The 18,160-nt window shown below is 41.2% G+C and overlaps 1 protein-coding gene across 3 annotated transcripts; it reads right to left on the reverse strand.

The window, feature by feature from the left end:
• Window positions 1-18: 18 nt before the first annotated feature.
• SLC30A4 (solute carrier family 30 member 4) lies at window positions 19-17,709 on the reverse strand. 3 transcript variants are annotated; one of them, XM_076347824.1, is made up of 7 exons: window positions 17,030-17,704; window positions 11,906-12,052; window positions 6,392-6,545; window positions 5,914-6,127; window positions 5,506-5,611; window positions 3,072-3,206; window positions 19-2,368 (listed from the first exon to the last, which is right to left on the reverse strand). In XM_076347824.1, exons 1-7 carry the CDS (start codon window positions 17,418-17,420, stop codon window positions 2,214-2,216), a joined length of 1,302 nt encoding a protein of 433 aa, XP_076203939.1. In that variant the 5' UTR covers window positions 17,421-17,704; the 3' UTR covers window positions 19-2,213. The 3 variants fall into 3 exon arrangements, 2 of the variants coding, with proteins under 2 accessions (XP_076203939.1, XP_076203940.1); XR_012996153.1 differs by lacking the exons at window positions 19-2,368; window positions 3,072-3,206; window positions 5,506-5,611; window positions 5,914-6,127 and adding an exon at window positions 8,271-8,459 and having other exon boundaries at window positions 6,475-6,545; window positions 17,030-17,709; XM_076347825.1 differs by lacking the exons at window positions 19-2,368; window positions 3,072-3,206; window positions 5,506-5,611; window positions 5,914-6,127; window positions 6,392-6,545 and adding an exon at window positions 9,163-9,513 and having other exon boundaries at window positions 17,030-17,709.
• Window positions 17,710-18,160: the final 451 nt, after the last annotated feature.

Here is an 18,160-nt window from a genome sequence, read left to right on the forward strand (position 1 = left end):
AAATGTAAGACAACAATGTGAAGTTTAATAATTGATTTAATAAAACCCACAATAAAACAACACATTTCTGCTTTTTTCTTCAATTAAACAAATGTGTAAATTATTACAATAAAAAACTCCAAATACAATACGTCTACTGTACTTCAACTTCTAATTACAGCAACTGTAAACCCCGATTTAATTAAAACCTATTTGAGTATTAGTGTGTGCAAAATACCTGTTGTTTGTTTGTGTTATTTTTTTTTCCAGTAAGTTTGTAAGGATGGGATGCACATTTTTCATGAACTGTGATATGGCTTAATTAATGATAGTGTTTGTATTGAAGCATTAACTTCCCAAGTACAGTGCCACTTCGCCTCTGAGCTGTATGTGCTCCCATGCTATACTCAAGTGTTCCCATTTCTTGCCAGAACAGCTACAAACATAATCCAGTGTTAGGTGCACTTTGCCCAAATTAATACTGTGCTGTCAGTTTTCACCTCTAAAAATTCATCGTGTGACCCCTACCTCAAAAAAAGGGGAGAAAAGAAGCCAAGATTGTTACCACCAATTGCAGGTATAAATCAGCCTGATGAATATGTGAAACCCTAGCAAGTTTCAAAACAGACAATAGCTTAAGTATTCACAGCTGAATATCACAATATCCATTATTGGGTAAAAATTTTCCTTTCTGATCCACATACAGAACTACTTTTGATGTCAGTGGAAGTTCTGCATAAAGATCAAAGTACAGAATAAGAAAAAAATATTTGAAGCCAAGCTCTTACTGTCTTCTGAACTTTGCAGGTCATATTCCTGTTGCCCTTAGCTTCTTCAATGCAAATGACTTCAGAAGCAGGTGTAAATCTGAGCTTGGAGGTGTATGATAGCTTAGGGTCAGGTTTTATTATCCTGTGTACATTCAAAGTACAGTGATTCTACCATGAGGCTAAGCAATTCAGTTTTGTGGACTTTGAGGATGAATAAATAGTCTTTTCAAAATTGCCTCATCCCTCTGTAAATAAGAAATGGCCTTTCTATCTCTGTAGGTTGTTATGATTTTGTTGTCCAACACCATTAGGTTACTGAGCTTGCTTGGATTTTGCTTTATTCATAAAGCTAAGTAGCGAGGGACTGCTATTGCAGTGGCATTCCTGTCAGAATACTGCCATACTGTGCTCAAAGCAAAGATGAAAAGGTCAGAGATCTGTGACTGAGGGAATACTACATATCTAAAACTTCTGCTCCCCACTTTCCTGTTAGAAGATACATGTTTTGCCTGTCTGTAGATTGTGTTTGAGAGTATCTCCATGTCAAGCATAGTGTCTATCATTTGATTTTTCTTTTAAAACAAAACAATCATGGAAAAATGATCAATTACAGGACATTAATTATAATTAGAATGCATGCTAATCAGCTGGCCTTTTAATGTGAATCAAATGTTGGTTTAGACATTCAAGATTATTCATAATAAATTCATCTTACAAGTCAAAACTTTGTAAAATAAATAAGCTGTTTCTAATGTATAAACCCTATTCTAAAATACATTAAAGATAACCAATCACTTAAAACACTTTGGGTCCAGTAATGTTGGGTCTCTAGTTAAACATCAGAAGTCTGGGCAAGGATCTTCCTGTCTGGATCTCTGAATGCCCAGATTAAAGCTAACTTTCTGGTCTGGGTACAGTAAATTCTGTATTTTGCAGTGTCTCCAAAGAGACAGTTTCCAAAACAATTCAACTAGCACTGTACACATTATAGTTTAAGATACTGTATGAAAATTACTATTGCAAAAATACTGTGTAATGAATTCAGGGATCCTGACACGTTATGGAACCCTGGCATGATCAGCATTAGAGACTTTAACTGAAATACTGAATACTTGATGCTCCATTTGGAGTGCAGGTACTTTGTGGTACATAGTTATTAAAGGACGATATTGGACTGTAATTTGTGAGGTATCTGCAGAGCCACATTGCAGGTTGTAAACAATAATCTGAAAACAGCTTTGTCTCAAAATCATAATAAATTGAATAAACCAGTACAAGGGAGAGAGTGAAATACGTGTTCTGTTGGGCAACCACTGCACTTGTTGCAGCACCAGTTCTCCCTGCTGCATGGTACAAATCCACATATTAATGGTTTCTATTTCATCATTTTCGTTTTGCATTTATTGCTCTCAGTCTTTGACTACAAGATAAAGAATAAGGCAGCAGTTCCCAAAACATACGAAATTAGGCACTGGAACTCTGACAACTTGCACAGGTTTTGCTTATCTCCTGTTTGTAACTCTGAAGCTGGACAGAGCACTTGTACATTCCAAATGTGTTCAGCAGCAGTTGTCGGGCCTTGAACTGAACTTCCTCCCATTTAGATGAACTACCAGGAACTGGAAAATCAAGAAAATAATTAATAGAATTCACTCCTCAAGAAACCTGGACAATCCAGCTGTTCTCAGATTTTTCACAGTGTTACCAACTAGAATAATCTTTGTTCACACTCATTTATTAATTTAATTTTGTTCTGTGGTCACTATGTACTCTCTAGATATTATTTTACACCTTCAGGTCTATGTCCTCTAATTAGAATCACATCTTGATAAAACTGTCTGTATTAGACACCACTCCCCAAAAAACCTGAGCTTTCTTACCAAGAATTAATATTATATATTTATATTAATATTATTTGTTAACATGGTACTGTTAGATGTCTAAATCAGCACGTTTTGGCAAAACATATTTATTTTTCGTATGTCAGACTGTTCCACATTAGAACTTCACCCTGCCTTTCCCTGGACGAAATAAGGGAATTTCTGAGGAGAAATCCTTCCCCGTCCCTGCCTCCCCCCACAAAGACTCTGTACTGGATGTTTCAGTATGAATATATTTTCTTTGCACAATTTTCATTTACACTGTGTCTTTCTGGGCCAATGGGTTCTGTACCTCGCTGTACAAAACCATAGTTAGTAGATTTTTTTCCCCAGAATGATATTTCCTGGTTCAATTTAAATAACAATATGAAGAGAAAATGTTTTGGGTTTTTTTTTTTCTACACTTAGATTTAATTTAGAATTATGCTATACAGCAGCTTACCTAGTTGCAAGTGGACTATGGCAGTTGTTTTTCCTGCAGTGAGAGACCAAACATTTAAATCTTCTATAGAATAAACATCTTCAATTTTCATCAAGTCTTCCTTAATGCGATCCACGTTTAAATGCCTTGGAACTCCTGTGATACCAAACATGAGATAAAATTAATTCGGTCTTCTGCAAACTCTCAGTGGCCTTTAAAATGTCATGACAGATCTTAGTGTCAAAAGAGTTTTGTAATTTGTGCTGTTGGAAGTGATTAGTAACTTCCAAGTTATCAATAGAGAAGAATATGCAAATTGGCATATTAAGTCCAGTATGGATACAGATGTTGTACAGGAATTGCAGTGTTGTCTCAAATGTAATTTGTCCTGTCCAGAATCCGCTCTCTGGCAATAGCCAGCGTTAGATCCTTTGGAGCGATGTACTTGTGTAGACAACTTTACTGCAGCTTCTAACCCCTAGTAACTGCCTAGATCAGACTCTAAGGTCAGAATCTAAAAAAAAAAAATGCTAGGGCCTGCCTCCTGCTGTCTCCTGAAACTTCTCTCTTCAGGTAACTGGTATCATTTTCAAATGCTCATAGTAATCCCTCTGCAGTGGTTAACACATGACTTTTTTGTCTTATAGCGTGGCTTCTTTGCAAATCAATGACTGCACTGACCAAGTCCTTCTGGACGTAGTATTTTCAGCAGCTACAGCACCTCTATAGTTTCCCTACTCAACCCTTCACCTGTACGAAGGGCAGAATCAAAATTTTAGATGATCAACATGGGCTCAAAAACTAGTACAAAAATACTGAATAACTCTGTTTCTGAATAGTTTTGTTGCTATCATAGCTTTTTACTGCTTATTTTCCAGTTTTAGGGAGTTTTATATATACTGTGAGAGGAATTCAGCCACCTTCTTCTCAAATTTCTTCAGAAGTTTTGGATGACTCCTCTCTGAACTGGATGCCTTACTTTTTTTTAAATTATGTTAGTTCCAGTACCATCTCTTTTCAAAGGTCTGTGTCTAGGATTCTCTCATATTAAACAAAATTTTCCTTCTAGTGAAGACTAACAGAAAATTATTTAGCTGATAAATAACTAGCTAACTGCCTGGTATTATTTCTACAGCTTTCTTTTTCCCAGGAAACATGAACTTAAATTTTGATATCTCGCATCATGCTATTGATAGACTTCCACGCTGCCTTATAAATCTATATTAAAAGCTAGAATCTCATTGCTTGTATTAGATAATCATTTACATTTTTAATTTAGCATTCCTAGTATAATGATGAAACTTAAGTTAAAATGAATAGTGAAAGCTGATACAACTCCAAGGACCCTGATGTTGTAGCAGTAGTCTCCAATATAAATGCAGGTCCATTCTCTGGAGATCCTGAATCCGAGTTGGAAAAATTCCCTAGCATACATAAAGCCAACCTATCATCACTTTTAATAACATCATTAATGTGGAGATTTTTATGACAACTGAGATACCTATGCAAACAGCTACAGCTCAAACATCTGGAATCTAATACACCATTAGTTTGTCTTATCTGTTTTCTTCAGCTAAATCTTAGCTATTGCCCTGGAGCTAATTGAGGTTTCTTAAGCAAATTTTACCATTTTTGCCTTCTCGGTGAACTTCCATTTTGTTGCATTTTTTTTTTCCTCTCCTAAATGACAACAAAATCACTTGACATTGAAGATTTTGAGGTCTTTGATTTAACCTCGTAACATAGTAAAAGTGAAGTCAATAATAGCTCACATGAGACAGCTAGGAAGGTGCAGCTAAAACCTAGGATTTTTCTCCCATCCCTAATATATTCACTTTCATATGGTAAAAGTACTAGATCAAGCAGCAATAGTTGGCATGTTAGTTATAATAATGCAAAGAATGTTGCTGGCATCTTTCCCTCTAAGTCACCACATGAGATAAGATTCTTCAGCTTTTTCTTTCCAGTTTTTTTCTTCTTCCTTTTTACACCACTCTTTACTTGTAGCTTCCCCTATGGTAACAGTAGAAGCACACAAGCAATACCACAGCACGCGTGGAAAAGGGGAAGACAGGACAGGCGTGAACCACCTGTCCAGGCATTTGGCCTAAGCTTGCTTCCTCCTTTTAAATGCACTCACATTCACTTTAACTTTACAATAATTAAAGTGAAAGTGTAGAACTGAGCCTGGGCAAATGTACACTTAGTTTAGCTGATAGCCACTGCAGACACACAAGAAAGTTCCGTACATGTCACGGCAGAGGTCAAAGACACCTGAAGACTGCTGCAACTTAGATGAGCCATCAAGAACCAACAGACTAAAGCAGCAGCAGCATAAACAGGTCTCCAGTCACGGTCCACTTCGTTAGATCGAATGTGATCGTGATGTGAAGAAAGTGCCAATGCTCACTGGTATTTGACATGTAAAGTACTGCAGACTGTGCACAGATCTTACCTTCCAGAATAATAACTCCTGTGTCACACAGAATTCGAACTGTTGTCAAAACCACCAGTATGGAGAATACATATGTACATATAGGATCAGCAATCTTGTATTCTGGCTGCAAGGGAAGTTCCAAAGTGTTAAAGGATGTATGAAAATAAGCTCACTTATAAAAATGTGACTCAGAAAATGCAGTTGCTTGTAGCTTCAACTTTCATGAATATTTCTTTTTGTTTGAATAGTTACAAAATACACACTAGAGATAGTCTTTGCTTATTTTGCATGAATGTATGAAGCTTATAATAGAATATCACAAAGTATTTTTTTAATAACTTACAAAAACAAATCCCTTTTTAATTTAATCACCGGAGTTGAAATTAAAAAAACTCCACCCTGCCTCAAAGACTAGCCATTCCTTACCTTAAAGCGTATGATGTATGCAGCTACGAGCACGCCAATACTTTGTACCAGGTCCCCAAGGGCATGTACAAACGCTGCTCTCACGGCAAGGCTGCTGTGCCCGTGGCTACTGCTGTGGGCTGTGTTAGGAGAGTTCGACGGAGGTACGTGAGAGTGAGGGTGGGAATGGGAGTGGGAGTGAAGGTGGCCAGATTGATTCAGCAAAAAACCCATTCTGAAAGTGAAAGAAGAAAAACACTCCAAGAAACAGGCTTTAGGGTTTCGTGGGTGGGGTTTTTTTGTTGCTTTTTTTTCTTTTTCTTCCTTTTAAACCAAAGAATTGAAAAAGTAATACTCAGTATCATTTCTTGTCTTATTTATGAAAATGAAGAGGTCCACCAAGATTACATCCCATGAGAAAGTTACAGGCCATGAATGAACTAGCAGCTTATTCAGAAATACATTTATGAGTGTTAATGGAGAGAAAGGGAGATCTTACATTAAGTTAACTGCAACACCAACGGCTGCTGTAATCAGCATGATATCGCCATTTATTTCATAGTCCATATGGATAGTTCTTTGAACAGCTTCATACAAGAGGAATGCCATAAGGATATAGACCAGCAATACACTAATGATGGCTGACAATACTTCTGCAAACAGAAAGGAAACAACATTACAAAAGTCAGTCTCAGATCTATTTCTATTTCCAAATTAGAACGTGGACAGAGCTTTAATTATTTTAACTATTTTATGCATATTATAACCCTAATGCACAACTAACAAGTTGTGTAGTAAATAAAACTCGTAAAATAAGATTAACAAATGGAGTTTGTTCTAGTCAACTCCTTCACGCTTCCTTGTCAGTATATCCCTCAAATTATGTTTTCTCTGAAAATTTCTGCATGGGCGATGACTGTGACTTCTTCAGACAACCCAGAACTTTTGCCCAAGAAGCCGCAGGCAAAGGCCCTGTCCAGAGGAGGGGAAGATAGGTGATCTCAAACATCACCAGCCCACCTACAAATAAGAGAGAGCTTGATTTCAAGTGTCCACAGTATTAAGCTGGGTTTAGAAATGACTTTTATATATCCTTTTGTATTTAGGATGAAGAAAAAATTATAAAAAGATTAAGAAACTGAACGGTACAAACTTGTCAGACGTATTACTCCTAAGCTGCTTGACATATGTGTACATACACGTTATTTATTGCAGATTTCAGCTATGAAGGGTTGCTTAATGTAAGTTTCTGTATTGCTGTAATATGCTGTTTTAACATTATCTAATGTTTACCAAATACTCATATTTCACAAGAGTGTTATGACCAACACTTTGGTGTAGGAATTTTATCTGATCAGTAGGGACTTTCAAAAGGGCACATACATCTAAATAAAGAGAAAATTAGAAAGTTAATAAAAACTCCTAATATTTCATTGTCCTGCACCTTCCACTGCCATTTAAATCTGTGGAAAGTGGTTACAGCTCTCTACAAGGTTCCTGCTGTTCTGATGTGAGGTAAACAGGCCTGAATATTTTATGGATCTGGACCTTAGTGCTGCCTGCCTCGGTACCCAAGTCATTAAATTGGGCTGATAAGAGCGAACATAAACCTGAGAAGAATGAGTCCACACTACAGTTTTAAGGTCCTACTATAAGGAATATAGGTATTTCCAAATGGGTCACTAGATTATTTTTAACATAAACATACTTTTACCCTCTAGCTTCATATTCTGAAAATGATTGCCCTGTTGCAGCTGAAACTTTAAAAAAAAAAAAAAAGAAAGAAAAAAGAAAAGGCGGCAGCAAGATACCTGACAGAGAAAACACTGGCCCAGTTAAGACAGTCTCAGTTACAAGCAAGTTAATACAGGGCTTTACAAAAAGCACTGGGAAAACCTTAATGCTAGCTCCATTGTATTGCATGTAAATCCGCAGCCATGCCTGAGTAATCTGTAATCATTATGCATAATGCTCATTACTGTCACTTGCCAGATGGATCACTGGGATCTTAGCCTTCCTGTGTGAATTCAAAGATCAGAGCTGGAATTAATTTACTTGGAACTGCAATGGTTGTTCTTCCCCCTTGTTCCACACGTTGCCCTGATTTATTCCCCAGTAAAGGCAAAATTCCGCTCTTGGCTGTACCATAGCTCTAAGAATATTGATTCACCTCACTTCTCCCTCTTGCTTTGAATCTGTCAGTGTGTAGTACAACTTTGGTTACTGCAGAAGGTGTCATTTCTAACACAGTACTGCCTTAATTTTATTTATTCAATATTACAGTAAAAAACATGCAGCTATATAAGCATTTTAATATCACCAAAATCACTTGATCCATACACCGAATTTTTAACATCATTATGGGAGAAGAAACTCACACCAACGCATTCAGCTGTTCGGTAGTGTGTCAATGCCTGGACGACTACCAGCATTACCAGGCAGTAACAAGGCTCTGAAAGGCAACTGTCACAATCTCAGATGATTTCAGAGCAACATGAAAATCCTGGAAATATCCATGCAAGTGGTAGTGTTCTTCAAAAAGCAGGCAGATTATTCAGGCCAACAGCCTTAAAAAAAAATAATACATTGCTTAGAAGGTTTTCCAGAATGCTTTTTAAAAAATTTGTGAAGCCATAGCACATTAGCATTTACCAGAGAAGTAACATATTGTGGTTTTACAATCTAAAACTATGTTTTCTGCAACGGAAACCGGTGTTTTCCTTGCAGTTTCTTTCACAGTCATCATCATGTCAGCACTGTAGAATTGTGCTGAGATCTTTCACTTCTTGTGAAATGAACTATACACTGTCTCAGTGGACTGACTGATTCTGTCATTACTAACATTGTCTCTGCAGCAATGGAAAAATCCCAGGTTTCATATCTATGCCTAAATCTGCTCAGTGCCTTGCTGAGAAGGAGGTATCTCCACTTGGTGGTGAAACAGAACTATTTTTGGCTTCAAGAATATAATCCTTTTTAGACATGTCTGCAATTTCCATTATTTTGTCTTCACTTTTCTAACCCATTCCTGAACCTGTCAGCTTCCTTTTCACCACTGAAAATGGAATAAAACTGAAGATGGAGCATACATATTATGTATTCAAAGAGAACTCAGATAAATAAAAACTAGTGCTAATTTCCTTCTGGAATTTGACTAGACAACTAATAGGTCTGTTGTCTTTACAATGCAATGTTTATGGGAACGAGATTGAAAATTCATCGTTCTGCAAACAAAAGTGATAACGAGTACTAGAAACATTGTTCGTTAGAATGTTTTCATGCTTACTGTATGTATAGATTATCTTAAAACTTAATGCAAAGCAGGTCAGTGATGAGATAGTGCTTGCACATATTCCCAGCTTTAAACAAATGCTCCACATTTTTTCTGTGACAGATGCTCAGTCTGTACCCTATTTTTAACATTCTGTCATGTTTTAACATCTCTCATGAAATTCAAGCTATTGTTGAGCTCATACTATTTGCTGACAAGCTTCTTACATACAGGTTATTTGGAAAAATGTGTTACAGTGAGGATATGCCCTGGAAGCAGCTTTGTTCCATTGCCAGCATTCACTGATGTGTGAAACTGGGTCCTCTGGCCACGGCGTTCAGATTGGGTCCCTAAAATCAGGCAAATAAATTTCACAAATGTGACTTTAAAAAACTGTGTATAGTAATTTTGAACCATCCCACCTCCTGTACTTGCACAGCCTAGATCAAGGTTTGGAGGTCTCTTGCAGGGCCTTTACCCACTTCCCCTTCCTCACTGCAGCCACAGAAGCTCTCCCCCCCGACCCCCAGGCTCTAGTCGTCCTCCTCCTACAGAGAGAACTGCACTGCTGCTACTCAGACAGAATGGCTGAGGTAGAAAGGAACCCCTGGAAACTGTGTAGCCCTGCTCAAAGCAGGGTCAGCTACAGCAGGTTGCTCAGGGCTGTGTCCAGTTGGGTTTTGAGTATTTCCAACTGTGGAGACTCCACTACCTGTTCTAGTGTTTGACCACCTACTGGCACGGGGCAGCAGAAAAGGAGGAGTAATTGTTGCAGAACTGAGAAGCTGTTCCCTGTAGCAGGAAGATGGTGCCCAGGGAGAAGACGGTGGGCGATACGGTCTAACTCTATGGGGCAGATCTGGCCCATGGGCCACCATTGGATCAGGCTGGCCAGTGTTTTTCTTGGCAGTAAAACGGGGAGAAAAAAAAAGTACAGAAAGCGTGGTGGCAGGAATCCTCAGGGATTTGTGTTTGCAAAGTGCTGTGGAGCCCTCAGATTAATTAATTGAAAAGTCAGTGAAAATTTACAGAACTAAGATTTTAATGGTTAAATAAGTTTCTTTTATTTTTCTTAAGATTAACTCCTATTTTAAGCTAGGCCATGGCAAGTTCAATGTATGTACTATTTGGTTTTAGAAAAGTTACAAAGACACATAAATTACTCAAGTTATTTTTAAATAGGGTTAAAGTATGTATAAATGCTAGCAAACATCCTTCTGGAGAGTATGAGCAAATGCCAGGGGCATACCTGCAAGGTCAGGTTTCAGTATTAGGGGAGCTCCTATCGCAAAATGAAAACTTCTTGAAAGAAAAGTTTGTAATGGGAAATGCTGGCATTGTTAATGCTTTCTTGCTAAGCCCCAAAGATCTTTGCTGGTGTACAGAGTTATGCATTCATGCATTAGTGACTGATGACAAATGACTAGGAGTGATGGAGTTGTTGAATTCTACTGCTGTTCTAGCAGCCAAAGTAAGAATTGCAAATGACGACTACACAAGACTTTGAAATTCCTTGAAAAATATAGGCTATAGAATGTATAGAGCAGGGGCAGCAAACTGTGACACTAGAAATTATCTATTCCATGAAAAATAAAGGTTGAAGCTTTTGGTAAAATGTCTACAAGACCTGCAGCTGTACATGATGAATTATTATATCCAGTTAGCAACCACATGAAAACACCCTTTATCATCATTACATTTCCAAACATGAAGTAATGAATCCTGAAAATACCCTTCCAAGGTTTAGTACAACATTCTGTTTATACTTCTTTTTACAGACACCTAAAATGGGCAGAGGTTAAGTAACTTACTGAATTGCAAACCACGGAACATTTTGACCTCTGCTTTGTGTGGTTTGGGGAGTGCAAGAATACTACTGATTTATGTGGCTTCTGGCAGGGCAGAGCTCTCTGATAATACGCTCTACAGAACTTTTTAGTTCTGCAATAAGATGTCATTTTTCACATTGAATAGGACCTTTTTCTCGTATCATAATTCTACTGAAGTCAATGGGACTTTGTAAATCCTGGGCACTGGCAATAATCTGTTGTGAACAAGACTGACATGTACAGCTCCTGCACCAACAAGCTCCTCAGAGTGTCACACAAGCACTAACAGTGGTACAGCAGTGAGTGACCAAAGAATGTGTCCCTCCCTTGCTCAACAGCCTCCGTTCCAAAGCACAAAGGTGCACGGGGGCCTCACCTAATGCAACAGCCCAGTAACTATGGATGGGCTGTGAAACACAGCTGCATATCCACCCTTGTTCTTGCTGGGGACAGCTTCTCTCCTCTGAACCCTTTTTAAACTTCTTAGGCCATGGTTCATTTGTAGGAAGTCATATTTACAATGTCATCATGTATCCAATTCCCCAACCTTCCCCTTTAAGATGGAAGATGAATCAAGCATTCAGAATTCAACTCTGAATCTGCTAAGTCCTAGTTCCACAGAGATGGAGAGACTCATCCTGCTCCCAGTGAGTGAAACTCTGCCATCAAACGTCACTTTTGGCTGAGGTTTAAAATTTAAAATTTTATTATCTATTCCCTTGTGGCAATACAACCTACGTAGTGGATCCACAATGGCCAATGAAAGGACATTAGAGTCAGGGTGTTAAACATAAAGCAACTTTCAGGTTTGTTGCTACTTTCTTTCTAGTTACCTATTCTTCTAGAATTAGGTGATCTTTACAGTTGTTGCTTAAAATACTCTGTTAATAGCAAAAGCTGATTATCTACATACCTAAGCGATGAAATCCAAAAGTGAACCTCTTTGTGGGAGATTTTGCAGACAGCCAGAGAGCAAGCAGGGTCAAAATAATACCACTAAGGTCAGTTAACATATGAAGTGCATCTGTCATAATTGCTAGACTGTTAGCAACATATCCACCTGAAAACAAAGTTGGAGAAGTCAGGACATATGACATTAATGATTCTAGATAATATCCTCTTGGCACAGCTTACAGTTACTTATTTTCAGAACAGTGCATTAAGTGCATGAGAACCCTTCTTATACTCACTAAACAGGGGGGGTTTGCCATTACAGTCAAAACGTCATGCTATAATTTAAAGCTACCACAGTTAAAAGTGCAGTGAAGTGTGCTTTCCATTAAAAGTAACATAGAAAGGATTCACTCCTGTTATTCTCACAGAGACTACTTGCATCACAACGTTTGCAAGATCAGGCCCAAAACAGTTTTGTCTCTTTTCTCTATGTATTATTGCAGATGTGTTTAATCAGCTGATCCTTTCATTAAACTACATCTGTTAAATATTTTGACATTACAGAACAGGGACAGAAATCCAGTGACTCAATGGCAAAGAAATTTACCCTGCCCCCTTTTTATTTTTATTACATTATCTTTTAACCTTCATTATTCCCTGTCCTGGCAGGGGTGTATAAGTTCTGCCAATATATATTGCAGACAATGACTTTCACTTGCACAGCATTTTTCTTTGTTATTTATTACCATAATTTTTTCTCGTAATTATGAGCTGCATTGAGACAAATAACCTCAGATCAAAGGTTAATATCTTTGTTCCAACTCAATTGCTAATGCTACTATTGGATAGGTGAGAGATTTAAACAATGCACCTCTCTCTTAAGCATCCCTTATCCAAGGGGGAATCAAGGACAGGCTGCGTTGTGTCTTCCATATGCACGAAGGTAAGCCCATTTTCTCAGAAAAGATCACATCTTTCATGTCAGCTCAGCTATAATTTAGTTTCTCTTCTTACCTTGAGATTGTCATTCAGCCTGTAAATTCTACTGAGCAAAGCATGCAGCTGGTGTGCCATTTGGCAGGCTTGAGGCTCCAACTAACATTTCGAGTTAAAGGTATCTTCGTGTACATAACTGTATATCTTCGTATACAATTAAAACTGTCTTAGAGAAGAGGCTGACCATGAGGAAATAGCAAAGGGCAATTCACAACTGGCTGATTGCTTTCAAGACTAGTCATAAAATGGGGGGGGGGGTGGCTGTGGGTGTTTGCATGTACACACCTGCAGACAGAGCTACGCTCTCCTCCCCAGCCAAACACAAGCAGCATGGCTGATACTGCAGCATTGCTTGTACTGTGGGTAACTACCAAATACACCACGTTTCAACCAGTTCCTTTCCTCCATCCCCCCTTCTTCAGTTGTTCCTAAGTTTCTAAGTCAAATTCTTCTGAGGCTGAAATTTTCCGAAGGTCATCACCGCTCAAAAATAATGAGTTTTTAAGATTTAGCAATTCAGCAGCTTTTTGAGTAAAATGAGTTATGCCTTTCCTTTCGGAATTGTGTTCTCACATAATTTAAAAGAATATGACTTAGAAATGTGCAACTCAGCCTCTTTTATAGTCAACACAGAAGAAACAATAATTTATATCTAAGGACATTCAATTCAGTAGTTCACACGTGTGATCATTTGAAGTATGTATGTTAATTCACATGTATTAATTTTGAGAATCACTTCAGTCCAAGGTGAGTCAATTCTATTTCAGCTAGTCTCTCACTTTTAAAGGCTTTAAAAATAAAATTATAAAGAAGGAATTCCGGTGTTGAAGCTAATCATAATGCAGCATGTGGATTAAGAAAACATAATTGAGACTTATGAAATTCTGAAATCAAAGGTTCTTTTGTTTCCAAATATATCGGTTCATTGCTTGGTTAAAGGTACTGCCTAAGGGCTGTTTAAACACGATTGGCAACTTGGAGAGAAAAAAAAAAAAAGACCTCTATAACCTTTACAGATAGACAGCTTGATGGCTCACCAGTTTTCAGTGACCCGCGAAGGACAGCAGTCCTCCTCGTGGACGATCAATTAGAAATCTCTAAACATAGCTGAAAACATCAAAACCCTGTCAGAAAAGCTAATGAGGACTTGCAGTATGTTTTTCATTTCTTGATGCAAAATGGTTCCCACAAAGTCTAAGTTGTTATCCGACTTTTACAATGACTGTTCATCAAATTAAACAACAAACACTGAGCTGGGCTGGGGTAATGAGCTTGGCTATACTTTGGAAAAAATATGCCAATTAAGATTTCCCAAAAAAGCTACTGAAACAGGGTTTCCTTCATCTTGACATCGGTAAAAGACAGCAGAAAGATTTTTACTGAAATTAACTGAACAAATTAATTGTCTGATAGGGTGTTCTGCCTTTTCCTCAGAAACTCAAATCTGTCAAAGATCTTAGAAAGAAGTCAGTTAAATGTCCTATATGATCAAAGTTTCCCAAATACCTGAGCTACAGATCAATTCAAAAAGTTCCAAAATTTGAAACCAACCAGACAGAACACAATACAGGGCTGGAGTGAAATAACTTAAACAGGTAGGGCACTGACCCAGGACTTGAGGGCTCCACCTTTAATTACTCGTTCTGCTGCTGATTACTTGCCCTATGACAAGTCATTCAGGTCAAGATCCACAAAAGTACAGAGATACCCAAGTCCTCTGTTTACTCTCTGTGGAAGTTGGATGCCTGAATATTTTACGGGTGGGTCTGGCCCTCAGTGCTGTCTGCCTCGGTGCCCAAATAACGAAATGGGGCTGGTAATAGCATACATAGACCTGAGGAAGATGAGTCCGCACTACAGTACCAACACTTTGTACAGACAAATCAGCCACCCTGAGCTCGGCTTGCGGAAGTCCTGGCTGTGAGGGAGAAGCAACAGATGATGTGACAGTGATGAGAGAGTATTTTTACTCAACACCTATTATTTCTAGAGCTCTCCCTGCAGTAGCTATGGAGAGGTCTACAATAGCGTGAATCGGATCCGAAGCCCCCAACAGATACACTCTTAGTGACTTCAGCACCAAGCTGCCAACAGCTCAGACATATTATTCAGTAAGGGGCCCTTCAGATCAACTAAATTCAGCATGTATCGGAACTCTGATATGAATACAATCAAATAAAATCACTCTCATGTTAAAGGATGTCTACGTCTGAGATATAACACTATGTTGCTTATCAAATTTACCCGAGTTCCTGCTGAACCAAAACCTCAGCCAGAGAAAAAAACGGAGCCAGGGGACAAATGGAGGCATTCAGCCAGATCCCTGCAACAGGTTTGATGCGAAGTGCCTTATCCGTGATGAGCTGATGTATTGTGGCAGTGCTGTTAATGACTAACCACACACTGAGAGGTGTTGAAGGACAAACCCACTTTTTTCCACTAACCCACGTTCCTGAAATAAGGCCCCAAATAAAACTGGTGCAGATATAGTCAGTATTCTGGGCTCTCTCTGAAAAACGGACCATTTCTCCTAGGGATTTTTTTCTACGTATGTGGGACAAACTGTATTATTTATACTCAGCAATTATTTTGCTCCCTGTCCGTCTTGTAGGAGTTTCTGTCTTAAAGATACAATTCACAACTGTCCTAGGACGAGCGATCCAAGAGCGCGAGCTCACTTCACGCAAGCAAACATCACATCTTCAGTCATTACTGACCAAATTTGCGTAGGTGAGGAGGAGGATGTAGGTCCCGTGTTACTATACCTGAGGCATCTCTGTTCTTTACTTCCAGAAAGTTTTTGTAACTTGATTTTTTTTTCCCCTGGTGAATTATGGCCAATAATTCATCTGATTAGCTCTGATTTAGACTTGTATGTTAAAATGAAAGCAATTTAAAAGCAATTAATTGTTGGAGTTGCCGGAGAGACCTGGCTCAACATACGCATCGATGGACTGGCACTGTGTAACGCTCCCCACCACTTCGAATCAGGGGAAAGTGGATGAGAGGGTTTAAGCATTCTTCAGGAGGCTGACTAGCACCAAGCAGACACTTGCCCTGAATGGCGTGGACGTATCCCAAAGACAGATGGCAACAGGACGCCGATATTAAATTGGTAACTGAACAGAGATTAAAAGATAACTACTCTGCTTTGCAAAATTGATTAGATAATGGCGACGGCCATTTAACAGCTCACCTATGCATCCAAGGGACTTTCAAATTTAATTTTATTTCAAGCCTATGCCACTGTAGCCTATTAAATAAAGCGTTGTCATTCCGCAGAGACAGCTGTGTAATGCACAGGTTCTCTTCAAGCTGAACAGCAAACGATAGCATGCCTTTATGAGGGAGCAATAAAAGCTGAACTTGAGCACCAGATTCATTCTTCTGACCAACAACAATCGGATGCTTTTATAGGAACAAATTTCCAGGTAAAAACCCACCATACTTCTGCCAAGTACTAACAAACAAAAAACGCAACGAGTTTAATCAAACTACTTGGTATTCTCATGTGTTGTAATGGGAAGTGTTAAAATACCTATTATTTTAATTGACTTTGCTCGTAAGATTTACGTCTGGATGGAGCGTATGCTAGTCCAGAGCACAGTCGGACATCAGGAAGCTGTCAAGAGAGTGGCTTCTTCGCTGGTTTGTTATTGATGGCTCAGGATTTGTCTTTTCAGTTGTAAGCAACAGAGTGTATCGTGCTTAGAAACTGTATTTCCCTCTTCTCTTGTTGCAAACACAGCAAGATTTTATGGCAGTAATTAAAAAATACCGAGGATGGAATTATTCATCCTATTATGTTTATGACTGCAATAAAATGCAATTTCTCCCTTGCTAAAAACACCTTACAAACTTACAAACCAGGAGAAATAAAAAGCCATCAGACATACAAAAAAATGTGTATTTTATGCCACTGGGGGGGACTGATGAGATTCAGGTAAGGGAAGCTGCAAATTCCTCTTTCTTTTCTTGCATGGAAAACACAGGTGGACTTTGCTCCTTCTCACTCTCTGAACTTGCAGCTGATCTCTCTAAATGACTGACGGTTTCTCCTAGTAAATACTTAAAAACGAGGCCGGAGCAGCTAACGGGCTGTGAGGCACCCGGGCCGGCGAGACGGCAAAGCAAGCCCCCGACTCACCTATGAGCTCCCCCGTCATGAAGAGGAGGTAGAGGAGGGCAGCCAGCGTCAGCCGCTTCTTCACCTTCCTCTGCTTGGAGCGCTCCCGCCGGCTGCTGCAGCTGCTGCAGAGGTCCGGCCGGCCGGCCCGGGCGCTGCGCAGGGCGATGTCCCGGTCCAGCAGGGAGTCGTCGTCGGAGGGCAGGCCCAGGGGCGCCCCGTTCACCGGCGCCTCCGGGGCCGTCTCCGAGGCCTCGTCCGACACCACCACTCGCAGCTTGTTAAACCGGGGGAAGTCCTCGTCCCCCACCTCGTCCGAGAAGTCAAAGGCACTGGAGTCGTTCAGGAACAAGGGGTCCTCGCTCCTCCGCAGCAGGGACTTGATGCTCGTCCAGAGGCCGGGCCCAGCCATAGCGGCGGCGCCCGGGGGCCTCGCCGAGTGCGGCCGATCCGCCGCGGGCGGCTCCGCTGGCGCAGCTCCCCCTGGCAGGCGGCGCCCGTCCGCTCGCCGTCCCGTCAGGGCATGTCCCCTACATCGCCCCGCCGGGCCCCGCGCAGGCCGGCCGGAACGCGACGCGGGGCTCAGCCGCGGAGCGCCCCGGAGCTTCCGAGCCACACCACAGCCTCCGACGCTCGCAGCACCCCGCCTCCGCGCCCGGCACCGAGCCGTGAGGCGCCGCGGGCGCTGTCACCCCGGAGCGCCGCGCCACCCCGCGGAGCCCGTCTCCCCGCCGCGCTCGGCCGGCGCAGCCCCGGTCACGGCGCGGCCGGGCAGGCGGCGCCGGGCGCAGGGCCGCCTCCCTGCCGGCGCAGGGGGAGCGGCGCCGCCGCCGCCGCCGCCGCCGCCATGCGCGTCACATCCCTCAGCGCCGCGCTCCGGCCATCGCCGCGGGCGGGGACCGCGCCTCGGCCGAAATCCCTGCGCGCTCCCGCGCCCGGCGCTGCCCCGGGCCAGCCCCGCGGAAGATACGGCGGCAGCGGGCGCGGAGGGGCCGGGCCGGCAGGCGGGAGCCGACGCCCCCTGCGCGCCCGCGGACCGCCGCGGCCCCCGCCGGCGCGGCACTGCGCCTGCGCCGCCCGCCCGGGAAGCCTACGGGTTCGAGCCCCGCTCCCGCCGCCTCGCCGCGCCCCGCACTGACGGGGGAGGTGGCG

This window comes from Aptenodytes patagonicus, chromosome 10 (assembly GCF_965638725.1).
Source record: "Aptenodytes patagonicus chromosome 10, bAptPat1.pri.cur, whole genome shotgun sequence".
NCBI lineage: Eukaryota > Metazoa > Chordata > Aves > Sphenisciformes > Spheniscidae > Aptenodytes > Aptenodytes patagonicus.

Coding starts and splice junctions, on each gene's coding strand:
- SLC30A4 (XM_076347824.1), bottom strand. CDS start 17,420: ATGGCTGGGCCCGGCCTCTGGACGAGCATCAAGTCCCTGCTGCGGAGG. Junction 6,546..11,905: donor TTTTGGATTTCATCGCTTAG/GTATGTAGATAA, acceptor TTCTGTTTGCAG/AAGTATTGTCAGCCATCATT. Junction 3,207..5,505: donor AGGAGTTATTATTCTGGAAG/GTAAGATCTGTG, acceptor TTGGTATCACAG/GAGTTCCAAGGCATTTAAAC.